The sequence below is a fragment of the Labeo rohita genome, unplaced genomic scaffold, assembly GCF_022985175.1.
Source record: "Labeo rohita strain BAU-BD-2019 unplaced genomic scaffold, IGBB_LRoh.1.0 scaffold_1031, whole genome shotgun sequence".
NCBI classification, from domain to species: Eukaryota; Metazoa; Chordata; class Actinopteri; order Cypriniformes; family Cyprinidae; genus Labeo; species Labeo rohita.
The window spans coordinates 5,777-28,920 of record NW_026127155.1 but is presented as its reverse complement, the minus strand read 5'-3'; the positions used below and the strand labels follow the sequence as shown (position 1 = coordinate 28,920).

At 37.3% G+C, this 23,144-nt stretch overlaps 1 protein-coding gene across 2 annotated transcripts; it reads right to left on the bottom strand.

Moving 5' to 3' along the window:
• Positions 1-670: 670 nt before the first annotated feature.
• On the bottom strand, positions 671-22,688 carry LOC127157305 (zinc-alpha-2-glycoprotein). Of its 2 annotated transcripts, XM_051100534.1 has the most exons (7): positions 22,546-22,688; positions 3,902-4,012; positions 3,241-3,489; positions 2,833-3,102; positions 2,441-2,713; positions 2,167-2,277; positions 671-1,788 (listed from the first exon to the last, which is right to left on the bottom strand). In XM_051100534.1, the coding sequence occupies exons 1-7, from the start codon at positions 22,601-22,603 to the stop codon at positions 1,784-1,786; spliced, it is 1,077 nt and encodes a 358-aa protein (XP_050956491.1). In that variant the 5' UTR covers positions 22,604-22,688; the 3' UTR covers positions 671-1,783. The 2 variants fall into 2 exon arrangements, with proteins under 2 accessions (XP_050956491.1, XP_050956492.1); XM_051100535.1 differs by lacking the exon at positions 3,902-4,012 and having other exon boundaries at positions 22,546-22,681.
• Between the last annotated feature and the right edge of the window lie 456 nt (positions 22,689-23,144).

Genomic DNA, 23,144 nt, shown 5'->3' with positions numbered 1-23,144 from the left:
TTTACTAAACAGCGTGACCTAAAGATGTCTTCTAATGCTGGTGATTCAACTCAACACAACCCTCCGAAGTGCTTTCTTATCATTTACTGTACAGCTATAAACTATACAGAAACACAATATGTTAGAATACTCTCTATACCGATAAAAAGTAATCAGCATCTGTTGAGGCAAGCAAGCTTTCCATAATGTCCTTAGAAAAACAGTCTTTGTTGTGCTTTCTTTACTAGTGCCATGACATTTGTGGACCAAGTGATGTCCTCTGAAATGAAGGTGCCCAAAAACTTGAAACTGGACACTCGCTCCACTCTGTCCCCATTAATAAACACTGGAGCATATTCCACCTGCTGTGTTCTTCCAAAATTGATGATTAACTCCTTAGTTTAGTTTTTTAGTAATTAAGGGTCAAATTGTTCCTAGAGCACCAGCTTACCAAGTTCTCAATCTCCCCTCTAAAAGCAGATTCATTGTTGTTAGTAATCAAGCCAATCGCTGTTGTGTCATCTGCAAATTTATCAATAATGTTGTCAGAGGATGCAGGTGGACAATCGTGTGTAAAGAGGGAATAGAGGATAGGACTCAATACACATCCTTGCGGCATGCCAGTGCTCAATGTAACAGTTGAAGACAATTGTGTGCCAAGTCTCACCACCTGGGAGCGTTCCGAGAAGAATTTCAGTATCCAATTACATAGTAAAGAACCCTAAATGAGTCCTAAATCATGAAGTTTAAGAATACACATTCTGGGAATAACAGAATTAAAAGCAGAGCTAAAATCAACAAATAACAATCTTGCATATGTGCCATGTCTGTCCAAATGGGACAAGATAGAGTGAACAGTCAATGCGATGGCATCCTCTGTAGATCTGTTGGCTCTATATGCGAACTGATATGGGTCCAGAGAAGTGGGAACAGCAGTCTTAATGTGTGAGAGAATCAGTCTTTCAAAACACTTCATTAATACTGGAGTTAATGCAACTGGACGATAATCATTCAAGGTGCAGATGTTTGTTTTCTTTGGTACTGGAACAATAATTGCAGACTTCAAGCACTTAGGAACTCTTGCCTGTGATAAAGACAGGTTAAAAATGCTTGTAAATACTCCCGCTAACTCTCCAGCACATTTGGCGCATCTCTATTTTAGTGCTGTGATTGGCTGGTTCCATCAGAGTGGTTCCATCTTTCCTCATGTGGAACTTATTTGCATAGTCCAAACAAAAAGTTAGAAGTGTCATTAAAGTTTTTCTGGTGCGTTTCTCACTTTCTAAACCACAACCAGAATGCATTTGGCAATGATACAAACACATTAAGTCCAAACATAATAGGAAAAGATTGAACTGCATGCATGCATTAATTTATCCATTTACAGAGTTTGTGTAAAAATGTTGCACTACACATCGCTGTCACTAGGAATACGTATACGAATACGTGAAGGGCAGGAACTGCAGTTTGACCAAGAGGAAGTTCTGTCCTTCCTGGGCTTTGTACCAAAGGTCTGCTTCTTGCCCTCTACGAGGTGTCTGGCTGTTGTCCTGGCATCTTTATCTGATGGTGTTGGACAGTTTGCTTATGTTAGTCCACCAAGATCCAAACAAAATGTACCAAACCTTTGTCTGATATTGTGGTCAGGGAGGGGCTCCTGCCATAAACCAGGCACTGGAATTTCAATCATCTGCACCAGTGTGTATCTGATTCACTTCTCTCATGATTCTTTCACTTGCAGGAGATCCACTGACCCTGAGTTGATGATCTCACGATTTTCTGTGGTGGAACTATTATAGTTCATCTAGCCTAGAGATGATGCAATATATTATTAGAAAACATTAGAATTAGTTCATACTGATTTCATACCTATTTAGTATATGCTTCACATGATTTTATATTAAACTCATAAGCCTTTAAAGATACTAGATTTTACAGCATGGTCTCCATATTTAAATGCTGAATAAATATTTCATTAAATCATTAATTTCAGGTTAAAGACAAATGAGAATGAAAAAAAAATTACATTTGAAACATGCTATTATAGTGTGCTATACATGTGGAAGTTCATCAAAAATATCTATTTTTGCATACAATATGGATTAATATGTGAGTGAGTAAATAATGACAGTTCAATAATGACATTTAGTTTTGGGTCAATTTTCACTCTAATTAATATATACTCACCATTTAACCTTCTGCTTTTGTAGATTAATGACATGATGCAAAGAACCATAATTCCAAAAGCACCTGCAGCTACTGCTGCCCAATGTTGCTGCCTATATTCCAGATTTCCATCTGGAGGAAGAAAATTAAACATAATGTTAACCATTCTATAAATTCACGCAACAAGTACATACTATGTCTTGAGAATTTCTGAGCTGCCAGCTGGGTTAGGAGCTACTGTACAACAATTTTGCACACAATGTTAACTTCTGACTGTTAATATGTTCATATTTACCCCATAATGTTGTAAATATCTGACTGCTGTGAAGGGCGTGACACTCATAACTCTGTTTCTCATCTCTGTTTATCTCCACACTGGTTCTCATCTGAAAGGTCTGGTTATTGTTGGGTCTGACTCCAGTAGAGCTGAATGGTTGGAGTGTGATGTTGTTTAGTGTGATGTTCATCTGTATGTGTTTGGGGTGGAAACCAGTGGCCAAACAGGTCAGAATCAGTTTGCTTTGGTCACGAGGAACTTTAGATGCAAACATGTAAAGAGCTGGAGGAGCTGCAATAAGAAGCACATCATGAATAAAGGATATTGGACCCACTTAAATAACACCTGATTCTGAACAAAAAGACAAATGACTGAGTTCAAAACACTGAAGGCATTAGAGCAACACATACTGCTTATCGATGCATTAAATGTGGAGATCCTGTCCATGCAGTTGTTGAGGTATGACTGGAGATAATGATTGCGATTTCTCTCAGTGTCCCATTTCATTTTTGTTTCTTTTGCCTTTGGACTTTTATCCTTCCATTGCATTGTGTCAGTATCAAAGGCAATAAAATCCTCTCCAGCATATCCATACTCATTAAATGCATTCACATTCATTACTGATCCATCTGGATGTTTTTCCACCTCACAGCCGATTCTCTTCTGTAGAGTATGGAGGCCTAACATGTAAATTAATAATTAATTAAAAAACAACAACATAAACTATTTGTAATTTAAAAAATGACAGTGGCTCGTAAAAGCATTTTAACACTTAAAAATATATCAGTCTCATTCCAATAAAAACCCAATGAATTTACCATCACATCTGGAGCTTGTGCAGTTTGTCAGAGTGTTAACCAGATTTATAAACCCGTTTCTAGAATCACGAGGTTCTTCGGTATATCTCCAGATTTCTGCATCTGAACTGTCTCTTTTCCAGGTTTGTTCTTCATTACTGTAGTGAGAGATCCGTCTGTCGTCATACAGACCCACTGCACTGAACACAGGACCGGAGAACCCATCAGGTTTGGTGAGGACGGTGTAAACAAACTGGAGACGGTGTCTCTCTAAGGAAAGATAAATGCAAGACAATAACGGTGTTAAGGACATCAACATATACTCAAACTACACGAGAGTGTTCCAAATAATCTCTCTTTCTTCAATAATTCAAATGACACAGCAGCTTATTAACGCTTGTTAACACCTGTGGGCTTCCACAGATTTAATGTAGTAACTCTAACCATTGTACTGTGGTACATTTATATCAGATTTTTATGTTAGCAATGTAGGCATGAATTAAACATATTGTAATGACCCGGCAGTCAGTGCTAGAAGCCAGGTGCATTATGGGTATTTCTTTAGAGTTGGGAAAGACAGTTGGGTTTTTGCATTAGCAATGTTATGTGTGTTTATGTTCAAGTTAGTTTGGGTGGGTTTGGTTCATTTACTGCCCTGTTATATAAAAAATGTGACTGTTACCGTCATGATGAGAGATGTAGGCGACAGAGCTGTTTCTTGTCGGTTCATTCCGGGTATGATACACGAGTGCCAGCAAAGTAGAGTTATGTGTGGGTTGTAGTGTCTCGCTTGCTAAAAATGAAAGTAGAATTGGCGTAGTTTCACAACACATCGTTTACGTCACGTTCTAGACATCAGCATGATGGGGAAGGGGAGGGGGCTAATGCATTTAAAAGTTTTTGTCAATTTGTATTTACACTAAACAGGCGTGTTACGCCAAGCGACAACCTCCCGGTCTTCCTCTTGAAGCCAAAACGGAAGTGACTAAAACTGCAATTCATCGACTGGCCGCTGGAGACTGCCTGCAAAAAAAAAAAAAAAAAAAAAAAAAAAAATCCCTTAGACTCCCCATGTTAAAGTGCCCAACTTCACAGCAGAAAAAAAATATGTTTACAGCCTGGTTCAAAAAGTGGTTTTTGTCTATATTGCTAATGTTGCCCTTCATGTCAACTGTGAGGGGGGTGAATTTTTTTTTATAACTCATCCGTTTAATTTATATTGAGCCTTAAAGTTCTGCATAATTTAGGGCGTGGCCACTTGAGTGATTGGTGGATTGCCGCTGCTGTCACCACCGTCGTGCTAGGCGGGCGTGGTTTCAGCAACCAGCTCAACCCACGTCCCGCCTATTTGCCCATTTTCGATTATACAGGAGTGGCGTGCAATGACGCGATCAAAAATGCTCTTCAGAAACCTACAGGTGACGTCACGGACACTACGTCCATGTTTTTTACAGTCTATGGTTAAAGCCTTTATTATTGGTTATTTTCTTATTTTTGCTAAGAGTTGTTCGATTCCATGATCCCAGGTTTTTCATAAAATGAACACTTTTGATTTATTCTTGTTTAGCATTTAAGTTTTTAATGATTTATGGTTAGCTTAATGATTAAACAAAAACTAGAGATGCACCGATTGACCGGCAAGGGAACATGATCGTTCAGTCTGACGATTCCCCGATCCGTTTTGATGTCACATTTAAGACGACTTAAAATATGTTGTGGCAGATGAGGCTTGAGTTAAGCCGGGCTCACACTACAGGACTTTTAAAATACTAACCGTTTATAAAATCCGGTTGCAGCGCACACATAAGGAGAATGTTTGCAGATTATCTTCCCTGAAATCTTAAACATGCACACACTACAAGATTTGAAAATTGTGGCCCATCACACACTACAAGATATTATTAAGATTATCATGAAGGAGGGAGCGCCTCACCTGATCTTACGCAACAGATCGTCATTTCAGCAACTAATGTTTACAAATGTTTTTTTATTATTATTATTATTAGGGATGCACCGATACCACTTTTTTCAGTACTCGCCCCATACCGATACTTTTATTTTTGGTACTTGCCGATTCCGAGTACCGATACCGATATTTTCATATTTACAGGTAGATTTTTTAAATATAGGGTACAGAAACTAAAAGAATATGTATAATGTTAGCTGGTCAACTTTATTTAGCAAATAGATACAATCAAACCAAAATGTATATATATTTATATATATATATATATATAAAATTTTTCAAAAGATGGTGTATATCTGCTGTCTGAATAATTTTTGGGTTGACTATATGTCCCTTAATTATTTTTTATTTTTACACTTAATTATGCCCATTACAATGTGTTTTGTTACTTTCACTGTTTTTTTTTTCTTGCTCTATGGTACATCATCTTCAATTTAATAGCATTAAACCGCTCAACTGCAGCGGCTCAGTACTGTAATCACACGAACCACTCATTATGAATCTCCTAACTCTGATATTTTCAGAATTATAAGTCACGTTTTTTTTATCTGAAATATGCTGCTATTTGGGCTACAATCCAAAGCGACTCAAATAATGGAGAAACACTCGTGGAGCAAAACATCGCATCGCATTTCACACAGGCTGTTGTAGTTTCACTTTCTCCGGACATTCCTGTATGCTTAAGGTTGAAAAAAAAAAACGATGTTTATAGCGAATGCCCTATATATATGTTTTATATATATCTACGAATTTGTTTTAATGCAAAAGATGCGTGTGCTAAATATGCGAACATCAATGAAGATCACGCAAAAGCGCGCGCTCTCTCTCTCTTTCTCTGTCTCGCGCTTTCTCTCTCGCTCCCTCTCTCTCTCCCTCTCTATACCGTTAAATAACTTGTGCATTGATTTACTTAAATTGTTTTTGACATATCTTACCGAACTACAAACTTTCCAGTGATGTCAAGGCGGGATATACTCGATAAGCCCGCACATCTTGGCCGCCGCGCGCTCAATCCAATCTGCGTGCTCTGTCAGCTGACGCCAGTTATACAAGCTTAATACTGAATGTTTAACATTATATTACTTACATACACATACTTTGTAGACATCCATATACTCTAATGACTCCATTCTGCTATCTGTTGTTTTGTTGTTATGTCAGTATTTCTTTGCCTACATACGCACTTGTCACATGATGTGTGGTATCGGCGTTTGGTATCGGGGCATTTTAAGGAGTACGAGTACGAGTACAGGAGCTCAGTATCGGGCCCGATACCGATACCAGTATCGGTGCATCCCTAATTATTATTATTATTCATTTTGTTTATTTGAATGTCTTGTTATAATTGTATATGTTTTGTTGTAGTCTATCATTTTAAAAAACAACAATATAATAAAAAAAAATGTTTACAAATGTTAGTTAACTGTTATATGCTTTAACTGTTTTATATCTATAGATTTTACTTTAGGCAGGTCGTGATTTGAGAAGGCAAAGCTGATTAAACATAGTCTATGATCAACTCACCGTTTTGCTTGGTCGTTAATTAAAAAAACAACAACTTGTATTTAATGAAAAAAAAATGCTCCAAACATTTTTCTAAATTAACTGAAAAACCGAAACGAAATATAATCACTTTGCCGTTATATACAGAACTGGACTATTTTAATTGCTAAAACAGTAGTATAAGCTGTTTTAAGAGAAGGGGTGAAACGATGGGCTCGGGTCGGACTCAGGCCGCATGGATGGTACAGCAGCTGTTTTGCGGTCATGCATTGGATGTTGTGATAGTACTGGCATACTCATCATCCCGAAAATGCTGAATATCAAACATGTTTAATATGATCGGGGGCGGCCCCGATCTGTGAACGTCTCACATTACCAGATAATCCCTGCCGAACATCGGGACCGATCGAGGTGCTCGACAAGATATTTGCTCCGATTCTCGGAAGGGGAAAGTCGGGGCAAAATCGGGCTAAAAATCCTGTAGTGTGAGCCCGGATTTAGTTTGTGTGAGAGACTGCTGAAATCAAAACTAATTATTAATTTTAGGTTAAAATATGTTCTCTAATCTCAGTACTGTTTGTTTATGGGCAGGTTATGGGGTCAGTCACGGCATCCTTTAGCTACGAGTGAAACGCCAGACGGCGGAACAGCAACCCTTCACCAGCTCAGATTTCGGCAACACAACAGCAGAAGAATTCGCACAATTTCTTTGAAAAGTGATTACAAAAAATGGTCGAATACACTTAAATTAAAAAGCTACTTATTAATGTTACATTTTTATTTCAAAACAGCTTGTTATATGAGTTTAAATGTATGTACATTTTATGCTGTATTCACCCCGATAAATTTAATTTGTCTTATATTTTTGTCCATGGGTTCTTTGTTAGTAATAAATGTTCATCGTTTGATTGTTGCTGTTGTCTCTATAATTCTGTGTGTGATTTTTAATTTCCAGACCATTTAAGCCAGCAATACGATATTTTTAAACAATAGTTGACTTAAATAAAACAACCCAGCATGTTAGGTTGTAACAACCCCAGATAACTTTACGTCTGCAAGATGTCTGTTAAAGTTCACTTGATCTGGAAAGCATCTGTGACAGACATCTGTAAGATGTAAGATTCTAAATCATAAACATCTTAAAAGACATCCAATAGATGTCTATTTGATATCTGATAGGGATCATCCAATATATACATATTGCAGATGAGCAAACATCCTTAAAAAAAATATGTCTTCTAGATGTAAATGCAGACATTAAATAAACATCTCCGTGATGTATGTGTGCTATCAGGGACTCTACAGTTTCTTATTATTCTAACTTAATTGACAAAATGTAAGAGGTTGATGTGAAAGATGACACATTTAATGAGGTTGGGGAAAATAGCAGTGGGAAATGACATCTGTTTGTCATTTTCAATTCATTATTTCTACCTCTTTGTAGTCACAGAGCACTTTATTTTGAGAGTTGTTTGTTTCTTTGTTTTTTTGTTTTTTTTTTAATTATAGTTCTTGGAAAGGCAGTTGGAATTGTTGCATCTCTAAACATAGAAAAACCAAATGTATATTTACAGCATTAAACATAACATCAAATAAAACATTGATTAATCTACAAAGCCACAGAACAATGTAAATTACAAACTATTTTCACTGTCTTATTTCTTAAGTTACCTGCATGAGTGCAGGAAATAAGCATGCACTGTTAGATATTTCTGTAATTTCTACAGTTATGAACTGTATATCACCCAGTATAACACTAGAAATTTCCTTTTGCAGTAAATAACTGTAATAACCATTGCATATCAGAATAACTGGTCAGAGAGGTCTAATACCCAAACCCTGTAGAACACATATCTAAAAAAATATTGTTATACCAAACTGCTTCACAACAACACACACCTGTACATTTGGATTTGTGTTTTTGAAAAAAAGCTTTGAGAAAATGAGTGACAGTTTCAAAAAAATGTGTTTTAGCATTTCAGAAAAACAGACAGCATTGCCTGTTTCCATTGCCCAATTTCCGTTTGTTTGAGTGTATTTCGTTACTGCGGGCAAAAAGTCATAAATTTCCACTTCAGTAGTGCTTACACACACCAAACTTTGTTCCTGTTAATATCCTGAAGGTTTTTACAGAGGGATTTGTTCATATATAATTTGCTTGATTGTATACAACATTTTATTACCCAAAAATAACAGTAAAAATAAAGTGTTTTCTGTCCAAGTATTTTCTGAATTATGGAGTGACAAAATGAGATATCCAAAATTCCCTCTGTAAAACATTTGACTTTAATGTGTCAAAAAAAAATTAAACAAGAATTTTGAAACTGACTTCATCCAGTGTTTAGATTTTTGTACTAGAAATTTATCCAAATTAGCGCATATTTCATTAAATAATGCCTCATTTGCATATTTAACCTTAACATTTTAGAAAACTTGTAATACAAAAAATGTTTGCAATTATCAATGTAATTATTCAACTGGGTAAGTAAGGTGATAAGTATTTGTTCTTGTTGTTTTTTTACTCTATTCACCTGCAGTGTCTCACCTTAGTGATGATGAATTATAAATTGAGACAAACACAGTGTAGGGGAAAGTTACTTTTAAAAGTAATGCATTACAATTTTTCCGTTACTCCCTGAAAAAGTAACTAATTATGTTACTTAGTTACTTTTTATGGAAAGTAATGTGTTGCGTTACATTTTTATGTTACTTTTTAAATCTGGGCAGGGCTTTCATCTTTGTTTTTAATATAAAACCATTCTAATGTAAAATGAATTCACCTCAGATTATTTGATGTTATGTTTAATGCAGTATATATATATTTGGTTTTTCCATGTTTAGAGATGCAACGATTCCAATTTTCTTTCCAGGAACTATAATTGAAAAACAAAACAAAACAAAAACTCAAACAAACACAAACAAACAAACAAAACAATAATTTTTTCAAATGCAAAAAATGAAAATAAATAAATAAATAAATAAAAACAATAAAAGAAATGATTAAACAATTACAATTCTCCCAATCTGAGATGTTCTCACACTTAAACAACTCTCCAAATAAAGTACTCTGAAGAAATACTGAAAATGAGTTGCTGTACATAAAACAGTTGTCATTTTAAATGTCATGTTATGTATAAATGTTTTCCCCCCTAACCTTATTACAGTTTCTTCTGAAATGCTAAAACACAATTTTTGAAACCATCACTCATTTTCTCAAAACCATAAAATTCACAGTTACTCAAAATCATATACACATTAGTCAATACTATACACACTACAGATCATTCATTAGATACTACATACTAAAGGAATCTGCAAAGAGGTCGAAGCAGTCTGAAACTGCCACACAAAATGAAAACAGACTGATTACGTAGACTGTGGGCATGGGCTTTTTTTCTTTTGTTAAGGTATTAAAAGGTATTGTAACTTCTTTTTTTGTTTATTTGCCTTATGTTTAAGTGGGAAGCTGTAGAGTGAGGGTGCCATTTTTTGTACTCAACATTTGTCTCTGTTTTTGGTTAGCAAGGGAGTGAGGTAAGAATTTGTTGTTGATTTCTTTTTATTGTACCTGGATAGGTTATTTAGTCCTCCTCTTGTTAGTTAGCGTCTGTTTTGTTTGTTGTTTTGGCCAGGTCCTCTCCCGAAAACATTTACTGCTTCCCTTATCTTTTGTTGACACCGGTTTCACACTGCACGCATAAGCAGGACGTAAGCAGAGCAGAAGCAGGGCGCAGCTATTTTGCTTTCACACAGGTGTTGCAGTCGATTCTGTTCCCCTCTGGAATTCCTGTTCCCCCTCGACCAAGAGTATCTGCTGAGCGGGTTGCCAGGTCTGCGTAATTAACCCGACCAACTGTTAATCAAACTTTGCCTAATAGCGCGGAAATAAAACTGTGTTTTTGGCAACACTGTTGCTGAAAACGCGTCCAAAGCACAACTGGATGTACGGAAAGCGAAAAGGGACAAAAGTATTGGCGCTACTTTCAAATGTCTTGCTACACTGCAGCGTAATAAAATTATTACACCCTTCCATTGATGTTCTGTGGTTTTTAATTATCCTTGCAATTGTTCCTTTGTTTTTGTCAAATGTCTGAGTTTATGCAGTTGAATTTTGCATATACATTGTAGTATAATCTTTCAGTGCACACAGATAAAAGTTTATTTCAAAATATTATATAAATATTATAGACTATACATTATACATTATAATATTTCATCTATCAGTCCTCTAACTGCATGACATATATTGAATTTGAATCATTCAAAAAAAAAGTTATTGTTTTAGGAAGGTCTCAATACAAGATGCAAAGGTAAATATACAGCTGTTATAGTAACTGACTAATTTCGGAGGGCACTAATGAAATTAATTAGCCTAATTAAGTTAATCAACTGAGCTATAAATTTGGGGAAATGAGCATGCCTCATTGTTGCCTCATTGTCTCAATTTACCATTTTGCTTCCCGTACATCCAGTTGTGCTTCATGAGTAAGGTAGTTCTGATAATACGTATGGTAACTCGGCAACTACGCAAGATATGTAGTATGATTGCGTAAAGGGGAATAGACATTCCGAGGGGAACAGAATCGACTGCAACACCGGCAGCGTTTGCAGCGCGCACCTGAACCGCGTCTTTTGTACAGACTTCGCTTTGCTGCGGCGCAGCAAAAATAGACTCGGGGCCGAAACGATCGCTGCACTGACGCTTCTGCTCTGCTCCTGTTACGCGCTGCCGCGCCGCTACTGCGGGCGGTGTGAATGCTCTCATTCGTTAACATGGGCGCCGAAAAAAAAATACGCGCTGCTTACGTCCTGCTTACGCGTGGAGTGTGAAACCGGCGTAATGCATTAAGCGGCTTTCACACTGAACGCGGAAAGCGCTGCTCTGGTCGCTGGGTTCAGTGCAGCCCTTCAGAGCACAGCGGCAAAAGTTAATTTGAACAACTCATTTAAACTTTGTCCGCGGCGTGCGCGCGTCCGCTTTGGTCGAGACCGAAACAAGCCTTCCTCGTAGGGCGGAAGGCATTGAAACGAATGGGTTTCACAGCACAGCGCTTTCCGTATTCGGTGTGAAAGCCGCTTCGTGCGCCATCCTTTATAATTAATCCAACTAATGATACAGACAGACAGTCAAGCTGCATCAGTCACAAATTGTCAGACTACAGTGAGTTCACAGCTGAACAGCAGAACTACAGAAGCATGATTTAGCCGGTTAGCAAGACGTATATGTTATGTTGTGTAACAACCCTGCACAACTACGCATTTTGAACTATCGCCAGAAAATGCAATCTTTGTAGATTCATCTTTTGGAAGTGAATATAAAGCAGTTTTCCTCACAGCGCATGATACAGCGTCTTCCGTATAATGTACGTGTAAATTTCCATGTGACGTAAACCACATGGACGTGTATGGGCGGGCAAGTTGTTCGCTATGGGGGGCATATCGTGCCATTGATTACCAACCAAAGGAAACAGTCGCGTACTTTTTACGTGTGCGAAGGGGCACGTCGCAACACAGGTCATTTTAACAGCCTATTATTTTCAATAAATCAACAATAACAAAATATAGGAAAATACTATTCTAATCATACATTTCAAAACAATGCAGGATAATTTTCAAATGTTTTAACTAGTGCTGTCAGTAATGGTTATTTTGTTAATCATATGCTAAAGATTTTATTTATTTATGTATGTTTTGTAATTAAGATAAGTGAACAATAGCTTTTAGTATAAAATAAATAGGCTACATGTAATGATGAGGCAATAATAATTGGTTAAAATGAAGTATCAAAAGTAAGTAGTCATATTGTTTTACTGATAAACACTATTAAAATACATTAAGACATGTATAAACAATAAAATTGCGTGTTATAGCCTAAGAAATGCCAGCAGACGGCGCCAGCAGCCTGACGATTGTTGTTAAACTTTGCATTACGAGCAAACCATTGTTTCTCTATAGTTTAATTCCATTTAATATGTATGTTTGGCCACATGTTTATGATAGAAATACTACACCCAACAGTTTAAAGTTGTATTTTAAAACCCAAAAATGTATTTATAAATATATTGATGCGTTCATATGTTGCTGGCTTATGTTTTTAAGTTGCTACAAATAATTTCAACAGCACAAGTTTTGTCCACATTCCCAAATGCAAGTTATTGTGGAAAATTAATGACCAAGCATAGAATAAAATAAGGCAGTGGCTATATGCACTAAGTGCAAATAGCAATATCTGCACCTCAGTATTTAAGTACATTCTAAAACAGTATGCAACTTACTGAGTGTAAATTTTAATTCAAATTATGAAATAGATGCCATGGTTGACACCTTATTAGGACAATAAAGCCCTGCGTTCCCATAAAGACATACAAGGACTGTAAATGGTTCTGCCACAAACTCAACTCTGTTGAACAGAACAGTACCAGAGGGTTAAAGGGATATAGACGTTTATGTTGTCCCAAGCAAATATTTCTTTTTCTTTCTTCTCTGCAAAATAAAAAATTAAAAGACTCATTGAAGACCACATTTGTACTTAAATGCAACACATAAACTTTTGGAGTGGGAAATCTAAAATTATAAATATATAAAAAGAAATATAAAATTACAGTATACTGGATACCAGGTCTAAGATACAGTTATTCAGGCGAAGGAGATTCTAGCAGATGACAAATGCTAAGTATTAATAGTCTTCCTTCATACTTTTTTTTCTTTCTTTTTTTTTTTAGTGAAAATTACAAATTAGTTTAGAAAGAAGTTTGTGGTGTAGTAGGTCAAGTAGTTCGATAGTCTTTTTTTTAATAGTACTAATAGTAAATTAATTAATTATACTTATTTTTAATTTGATAATTTCAGAGCTAATATTTTTTTTCACAGAACAAATTCATCACACTCAAGCAAAGAGAAAAATAAATTATATGATGACACTGAACAGACAAAATAAATACCAAACACAACAGTAATGTAGCACAATGAGTCGAAAATCCCCAAATCCGCTTCTCATTCATATAATTTTTTGTTTAGGACCACAAACAGGTAGATATAATCTTTATATTGCAGGGTCTTAAAATTAACTAATTACTCAGTAATCTATTTAATCTTTCCACTTGTTCATTACATTATGCCATTGTTCTCTGGTTTGAAGTGTGCTAGTTATCCTTGGGAGCATATTTTTAATTTATTTGATATTATTTATGCATATTTTTATTCACATTTTCCACAGGCACCTAATAAATTAAATCTATTTATCTGTAAACTGAAGTATTATTTTTATTGTGTTATATTTATTATTTATTGTGTGTTACAGACATTTACTATTTAGACATTAAAAAATGCAAAATAGACAATGTTGGTAAACATTATTTAATATTTATAACAAAAAAAAATGATATTTCAACAAAAATACAAAATCAAGAATGAAAGAAGAAAAAGAAATTCATATATTCATGTAATTAACATGAATAATACTGGTGTAGTCCAAATTTGGGGACTGAACAATGTCTAAAATCATACTCATTAAAGCTTTTATACGAGGCATGCAGTGGAAGCCTCAGAACTAAAGCGCATGTGTTAGCCTCTGGATAAATTCGTAGTGATCCATTTACTGGAATCATCATTGAAGTGTGTTCTCCTTTTATTCACCGCTTTTATAATTAAAATTATATTATTCCTCTTTGTTATGCCTCCTCAATTCCTCTAGACTTCTAAGGAGGACGTAACACAGCCAATACACACAAAGACACACGCACACTCATAATACATGGAATAAATTTAGAATTCTTATGCACTGTTGCCAATTGTTAGTTATCTAGTTACTGTAAAATCAATAGCCTATAGCAAATAGCCTACTTTTAAATGCGTTTTAAGGCGGCAGAAACGACGTCTGTATGAGGCATCATGAAATGCGACGACGCACGTATCAGGCGTCATGAATTGCGACGTACATAGTTCAGACGTACCGATCATATGGAACGCCATTGGGGACAATACCTATTATATGAAACGCGTGAAATCTGGACGCATTACCACGCAAAGTTTGTACGCGTAAATACGAAGTATATGTTCGGGTGTCGCATCAGACTGCACAACAGCCAATAGCGTTGCTCTATTTAGGATTTAATTTGCATTTGTGATGGGATGGCACGTTGCTGTATACGTATATAAACATCAGACGACATTTCTTTTCGTGAGGGATGACGTGCTGTTAGGTAAGCAAATACCTATGCAAACGTCACACGTAACATTTGTTCGTGAATGAGATCATAACTTTACGTTGGCGTGTACATAGGCAAGCGTAAAACTTTAGAGTCAATGATGCATTTACGTTGGTTGTGATGTCAGTGCTGTGTCATCTCATCCCGTTTGTACTCATGCAGGTTAGAAATAATACAAATAATACAAATATCTTGAATGTATACTGTATATGTCAGATAAAAATAATGTAATAACAACAATATATTGTAACAATCACAAATTTAACAATTATATTATAACAATCAGGCAAATCCAAAAGCAGAAAACAAAGCACCAGCAGACTATGACAATTCACAAATCTTTATTCAACCTTTAAACCCAGACACAATCATACGACACATAAACATTATGAATCACTACAACAGGCGGACCATGCTGCGTAAACTGTGGGGCAGCCAGTCCAAGTCCAAGTGTAAATAGCAACAGTTGTGGATTCAGTAGACATTTAGATGCTATTTACTTATAAATAGTGAGAGATAACGTTACTATTTGCTCCTCAGTATTGTTGTGCATTAAACATCCTGCAATATAACTGACAGTAAATCATTATATATATAAAACAATATTAAAATCATGGCAACTTATTGAGATATTAAAGAGCGCTACCCCTAACCTTACCTTAATTTTAAGTCAAATCATTTTTATTGAAAACAAATGCGTTTATTAACTGTAAAGTAATTTAAAAAAAGCGCTGTCAGTAGGAATAGAACCCCGGTCTCCCTTTACACGTTACGGCACAGAAACCGCTGACTAAAGAGGTGACTTTTTCCACATATAGGGTAACGTACTGGCTATTTGCAGTGGACACCTCGAATGTAATAATCAGAGGGGAAATGTGTTGGATCACCGAGACCACTCACTTTACCTACAGGACAAATTCCTTTAACGTTACAAAAGAATATAATGTTAATTCATGCAGTCATTGAGTGTATTTAATCATTGACCCTAAATTATCACCAGTTCAACTAAAACAGAACAAATTGTATGTCGCACATCAAATAAGACTTAGAAATATTACACGTTCAAAAATGTCATGTTTACACGACGAAAACGTTCGTCTAGAAACACGTAACAAAAATACACGGGCAAAAATGTTACGTTAAGGCGATACAAACGATTGTGTCTTTAAATAACACGACAAAAAAAATTTGTATAGACGTACAAAACGTTCGCGTTTACACGTACCAAAAAGACATGTACAAACTTTGCGTGTTAATGCGTCCAGATTTCACGCGTTTCATATAATAGGTATTGTCCCCAATGGCGTTCCATATTAAATAACACGACCAAAAACTTTGTGTATCGACGTACAAAACGTTCGCGTTTACATGTACCAAAAAGACATGTACAAACTTTGCGTGTTAATGCGTCCAGATTTCATGCGTTTCATATAATAGGTATTGTCCCCAATGGCGTTCCATATTAAATAACACGACCAAAAACTTTGTGTATCGACGTACAAAACGTTCGCGTTTACATGTACCAAAAAGACATGTACAAACTTTGCGTGTTAATGCGTCCAGATTTCATGCGTTTCATATAATAGGTATTGTCCCCAATGGTGTTCCATAATTGGCTGTTGTGCAGTCTGATGCGTACAAATACTTCGTATTTACGCGTACAAACTTTGCGTGTTAATGCGTCCAGATTTCACACGTTTCATATAATAGGTATTGTCCCCAATGGCATTCCATAATGTTGCAGCGTTTTATTAAAGAGCCAGTCGGAACGCCATAACGTAGACCGTGGGTGGGCATTAAGCAAATGTGTTACTTTGTGACGTGTGCCCGTAACAGAAAAAGATTCGAAATCCTGACGACTCGTTTAGGCAAATGTGGGCCGACTCTTTTTTTTTGTTTTAAACTTTGTTTATCGTGCACTGTCGGCTTCATAACTTTGCAGATAGTTTATATTCACATACAGCTACATGACACGCTGCATGAAAGGATGCACATTTGAAAGGCATAATAGGGGCACTTTAAGTTTGCCAGCTTAAGTGTTTGTCATACATTTCTGGGGCAGAGGACTGGAGTGATTCATCCACTTTTTTTGGTTTAAACTTTCTTTAAACTTTAATTAACCTGTTACTCCCACTCCCAACCCTAGACTGGGCAATGGGCATGTAACATCAGTAACAGTATGAAAATTAACACATGAATTTGTTTTACATTTTCTGTTTAAGTTTTCTAAAATGTTAGGGATGAATATGCAAATATGGCATTGTTTAATGAAACATGCACTAATTTGCATACATTTCTTATACAAAAATCTGGATGAAGTCAGTTTCAAAATACTTGTTCAATTTTGAAGTAAAAAAAAAAACCTGGAGGACTAAGTGGAGGAGTTTGTCAACACCTGCCATCTTGCCAGTTGTGATGACGTCTGCCGGATTTAGGTGTGGTCTGGATGATGACCTCCGCTTCGTCATGCCCCATGGAGATCCCTGCTGGACTCTACAAAGTTACATAAACCTCGCATTGTGGATGAGCAGATCGGCGTTCACGTTGGGTGAAGCGGAGGAGGACAGCGACCTCGTTCAGCCACACCTCACAGACGTCTCGCAACAAGACCCAGATCCCAGTCCACCACCACCCCGACTCGCGGAGCCTGAGCCTGAGCCTGAGCCCACCGCGGATGGAGAGCCCGAGCCGATAGCGACAGAGCTATCACCACTAGGAGTGACAGTGCTAGAGAACACTACGGAGCCGGAGCCTAACAAGTACGACCAGGTGCGAGAGCCGGCCACAACGCCCACTGCACCGCTGAGGATGAGAGGAGTCTGGAACTGGGACTGTTAGAAACTGAACTGGACTTAACCAATTTCACTGAGGATAGTCATGTGAAATTTCCTGCCTGCTCTGGATTTCCCACCCACCCTCCCTGTGTTATCTCCTCCTGTTGGCCCTGCTGCATCGGCCTTACCACCGCTGTCTCCTGGCAGCCCTGCTACTCACCCTCAGCCCACCATCTTTTTTTCCTCATTAATGTACACACAGCACCCCATATTGACCGAAAAACACAGAATTGTTGACATTTTTGCAGATTTATTAAAAAAGAAAAACTGAAATATCACATGGTCCTAAGTATTTAGACCCTTTGCTCAGTATTTAGTAGAAGCACCCTTTTGATCTAATACAGCCATGAGTCTTTTTGGGGAAAGATGCAACAAGTTTTTCACACCTGGATTTGGGGATCCTCCTTCCAGATCCTCTCCAGTTCTTTCAGGTTGGATTGTAAACATTGGTGGACAGCCATTTTTAGGTCTCTCCAGAGATGCTCAATTGGGTTTAAGTCAGGGCTCTGGCTGGGCCATTCAAGAACAGTCATGGAGTTGTTGTGAAGCCACTCCGTTATTTTAGCTGTGTGCTTAGGGTCATTTTCTTGTAGGAAGGTAAACCTTCGGCCCAGTCTGAGGTCCTGAGCACTTTTTTTTTCGTCCAGGATATCCCTGTACTTGGCCGCATTCATCTTTCCCTCAATTGCAACCAGTCGTCCTGTCCCTGCAGCTGAAAAACACCCACACAGCATGATGCTGCCACCACCATGCTTCACTGTTGGGACTGTATTGGACAGATGATGAGCAGTGCCTGGTTTTCTCCACACATACCGCTTAGAATTAAGGCCAAAAAGTTCTATCTTGGTCTCATCAGACTAGAGAATCTTATTTCTCACCATCTTGGAGTCCTTCAGGTGTTTTTTAGCAAACTCCATGCAGGCTTTCATGAGTCTTGCACTGAGGAGAGGCTTCCGTCGGGCAGAGGTGGGTAGTAACGAATTAGATTTACTTCGTTACATTTACTTGAGTAAATTTTTGGGGTAACTAGTACTTTTAGAGTATTTTCAAAGATAGGTACTTTTACTTTTACTCAAGTACATTTTTTGTGAAAAAAAACTTTACTTTTACTTCGCTACATTTGATGGCGTTCCTCCCTTACTGACAAAATTGTAATAAATATTAGATATATAAAATAATAATTCGTTTACGTGACTTGATCTGAAGCCTCGCGAGACGTTGGAGAGGCTGCTTCGCGAGAGTCTGCTACGCATCTCCGCTTAAGTTCAGCGCGTGTTTAGAAAGATGATGGCTGAAGCAGAGGATGACGTGTGTGAGCTATCGGGGGCAGATCACCCGTGGCCTCAAATCAACTCTATTTTTTCACTTCAAGGTGTGAGAAAGAACAGTTTAATGCGATGCAGGCTGTGTGCACAAAAAAAAGCGACATCGCTGCGTACAAAAATTCCAGCTCCAACATGAAAAAACATGTAGCAGTAAGTGTCAATAGCCACTTTTCCACTATCGGGCCGAACCGTTCTCTTCACTTAACCGTTCCGTTCCGGGCCAGTCAGCACAGATACGGTTTCATTTTCCACTGTGGTGCTGATAACGGAACTCTTTGGAATGTAAATACAAATGTGTCAGTCGTTGCCTTGGTAACGCAATTGTAATATAAACAGAGATATGATCAGATATTTCTGTTTTTGGGACTTTGTTAAATAACAGAAAAAAGGACACAACTATAAACAACGCAAAAAATAAAATAAACAGAAGGCGACGACAGGTATAACGTTACCAACAAATGCTGAGGTGATGTGCATGCCAACGGAGACAAACACAGAAGGTAAAACCTTTCTAAAAACACATTTATGGACAGTATTAATGCATGAGCTATGAACGCAGCGTAACAGCTGTTTACTGTTTACTGTTTGATCATACAGCGCGCTTTCGCTTAGCACACACATTCTATCCCGATAGTGGAAAAGCGGCTAATATGATGATGCCTATTTGAACCCTATTAATGGTAATTTGGTATCTATGGGCCCTTTGACCTTATAGTACCATATTTCACACACTGTCCAAATGTTTTTCCTTATATGTTGTTGTGCAAGCAATGACAAATATCTTGTGAACCTTACAAACAACACACGTTCGTAAAAAAACGTTCATTCTAAACGTCTGCATGTTTTCATATCCATTTTCCAAAAGTTCATACTGTGACGTTATACACAAATTCGTACACTAATGAGCCCATCACAGGACTGAGATAGGCTACTTTACTTCAGCCTATGTTTTATATAAACCAAACAAAGAGACTTTCAAGGAGAGGTGTGTGGAAGCTTTCCAAATAGTTTGAAATTCAAGGTTTTTGCTTCATATCAATCAGATCAGAAGTAACTAGTAACTAGCTACTTGAGTAGTTTTTCCATCGGATACTTTTTTACTCTTACTCAAGTAACTATTGGGATTGTTACTTTTACTCTTACTTAAGTAAATATTTCCATAAGTACTTTTACTTTTACTTGAGTACAGATTTTGGGTACTCTACCCACCTCTGCCGTCGGGCCACTCGGCCATAAAGTCCTGACTGGTGGAGGGCTGCAGTGATGGTTGACTTTATACAACTTTCTCCCATCTCCCGACTGCCTCTCTGGAGCTCAGCCACAGTGATCTTTGGGTTCTTCTTTACCTCTCTCACCAAGGCTCTTCTCCCCTGATAGCTCAGTTTGTCTGGACGGCCAGCTCTAGGAAGGGTTCTGGTCGTCCCAAACGTCTTCCATTTAAGGATTATGGATTAAGGATTACTGTGCTCTTAGGAGCCTTAAGTGCAGCAGAAAACCTTGTAACCTTTTTTGTAACCTTGGCCAGATCTGTGCCTTGCCACAATTCTGTCTCTGAGCTCTTCAGGCAGTTCCTTTGACCTCATGATTCTCATTTGCTCTGACATGCACTGTGAGCTGTAAGGTCTTATATAGACAGGTGTGTGGTTTCCTAATCAAGTCCAATCAGTATAATCAAACACAGCTGGACTCAAATGAAGGTGTAGAACCATCTCAAGGATGATCAGAAGAAATGGACAGCACCTAAGTTAAATATATGAGTGTCACAGCAAAGGGTCTGAATACTTAGGACCATGTTATATTTCAGTTTTTCTTTTTTAATAAATCTGCAAAAATGTCAACAATTCTGTGTTTTTCTGTCAATATGGGGTGCTGTGTGTACATTAAAGAGGGAAAAAAATGAACTTAAATGATTTTAGCAAATGGCTGCAATTTAACAAAGAGTGAAACATTTAAGGGGGTCTGAATACTTTCCGTACCCACTGTACATCTCCAGAGTGAAGAAACGGGCAGGAAACATCATCCAAGACCCTTCTCACCCCGGACACAACCTGTTTGCACTTCTCCCCTCAGGCAGATGCTACAGATCACTGAGCACTACAACATCTAGACATAAAAACAGCTTTTTCCCGAATGCCATCTCCAGCTTAAACAGATAAACATGAATCATTACCTGGGTTCTACAATTAATTTCTGTATTTCTTTCTCCATTTCTAATTATTGTCTCTTTCTGTAGTATTATTATGTAAATACTCATGCACATCTCTTATTTATATAGCTGTATATAGAGAAAAAAATGCACAAATCTGTACATAAATCATCTGTTCCAGATTCATACATTATTATTTCTTTTTAAGTTTTTATTTTATTTAAATGTTGTATGTATGTATGTATGTATGTACCAGGAGTAGAGCTGTAATCGGGCCTTAAAAGTTAGGTCCGGCAGTGCCCAAACCCGGCAGAATTCGGCCCGAGCCCGACAATTATATTTTGCATGGCAGCTTTTTAAAAGCCCGAACCCGTTTACAGTCCGACATTATTCAAATGTGCGCAAGCACACAGCTCTTTTGCCTTTTGTCAAGAATGAGTCATTTATACATGTTTTAACCAAATTTATTAATGACTAACGTAGGCTATAGGCCACTTGGAAGTTGGAACAAAGAAATGTAACATCTTAGCACTCCAAATAGGTGTACACTTAGCCTATAAATATGCCAACGACCAATAAAAAAAGACTCTTTCTTAACAAATTAAATTAAGATAAGTTCTAAATTAAGATGGGTTTTTGGCAATAACGAAATTAAGATTTCAGCGCGGTTTCAGAAAGTTTCAGCGCGGTCCTGCGCTCACTGATGGTGCGTCAAGCAACACTGAACACCGTCGGGTCCCGTCGGGTTTCATCGGGTTCGGGCAAAGATCTTCAGCTCTAACCAGGGACACCTTAAAAAAACACAATAACTTCCTCGTGTGTTTGCGCACACTTGGCGAATAAAGCTAATTCTGATCTACAGGCAATCAAGATCACGTATCACTTTCTTTAGTTAATATACAAATTGAACAAACATAAAAGGTATTGAGAGGTATGATTTCTTTATTAGGTGTGATTACTATAGACATTAAAGCTGCCAAACTACAAGTTTCAACCCTGCTCCAACACATAACCATGTAGTTTCCAAATAAGTCTGAATGACGTGTTTAGCTTATGTTCGTTCACTCCTTTAGCTGATATGCTGCACTCAACTGTCATGCACTACTTAGGGATTTGAGAACCAGTGAAGATATTACCGATTTTGGAATTGTTTACCTTTTTAGAGTCGAGTCCTCACTACTTTTAACCAGTTTGCCTTTTAATAATTTTCATACTCTAGTCAGAATTACTGCGTAGACACCATGACTTCCGCAGAAGAACAAAAAAACAACAGAACTATAGACATGTTTTCAACCGCCAGAAAAAAGAAAAAAAAACATTAATTAATACATACTGAATGACTTACCGGAATAAACGTAGTGTATGTATGCAAACAGTACAATGAGAGAGAATGTCAAATCCATTTGAAATTCAGAGATACCCGAGTAAAAGTCAAAGCAGTCTGACACTGCTTACAAAATAGGCTGATCACGTAAACCGTGTGTGGGGCGTGGAATGTCCGGTCAGAGCAGCAGCTTAACCCTTTCAGACCCTGCGTCCATTGAAATGGACATCACATGATTTTTTGTTTAAACCAATAAAAAGTTATGTTTTTAAAATATGAGCAATGCCTGGTCACTGATTGGTCCCTGATCAACCAATTTCAATGAAGATCTGACTCCTAACTTATTCTGATTGAGCTACAGACATCACAAAAGAGAGAGAGAATTTTTATATGCAGAATTATGTTAATGGTAGACTCATCAACTTGCACTGGTTGTAAAATTAAGACTATAAAATGATAATATTCAAAGTTATTTTGAAGATCTGTCAGAGTTGCAGAACACAGGATTTTTTTTTAATTTACTGTCCATCGCAATGGACATCAGGTCTTAGCAGGAACCTCATGAATTAGTGGTATAACAGATTGAGAAATTTGTGCAAGCATTTCAAAGCTAAATACAG

What these genes read in the sequence shown, in the direction of transcription:
- LOC127157305 (XM_051100534.1), bottom strand. Translation starts at nt 22,603, where the DNA reads ATGGATTTGACATTCTCTCTCATTGTACTGTTTGCATACATACACTAC. An exon ending in CTACATCTCTCATCATGACG is followed by an intron (nt 3,490 to 3,901) that starts GTAACAGTCACA and finishes ATCTTTCCTTAG; the next exon opens with AGAGACACCGTCTCCAGTTT. An exon ending in ATTTAATGCATCGATAAGCA is followed by an intron (nt 2,714 to 2,832) that starts GTATGTGTTGCT and finishes TTCTTATTGCAG; the next exon opens with CTCCTCCAGCTCTTTACATG.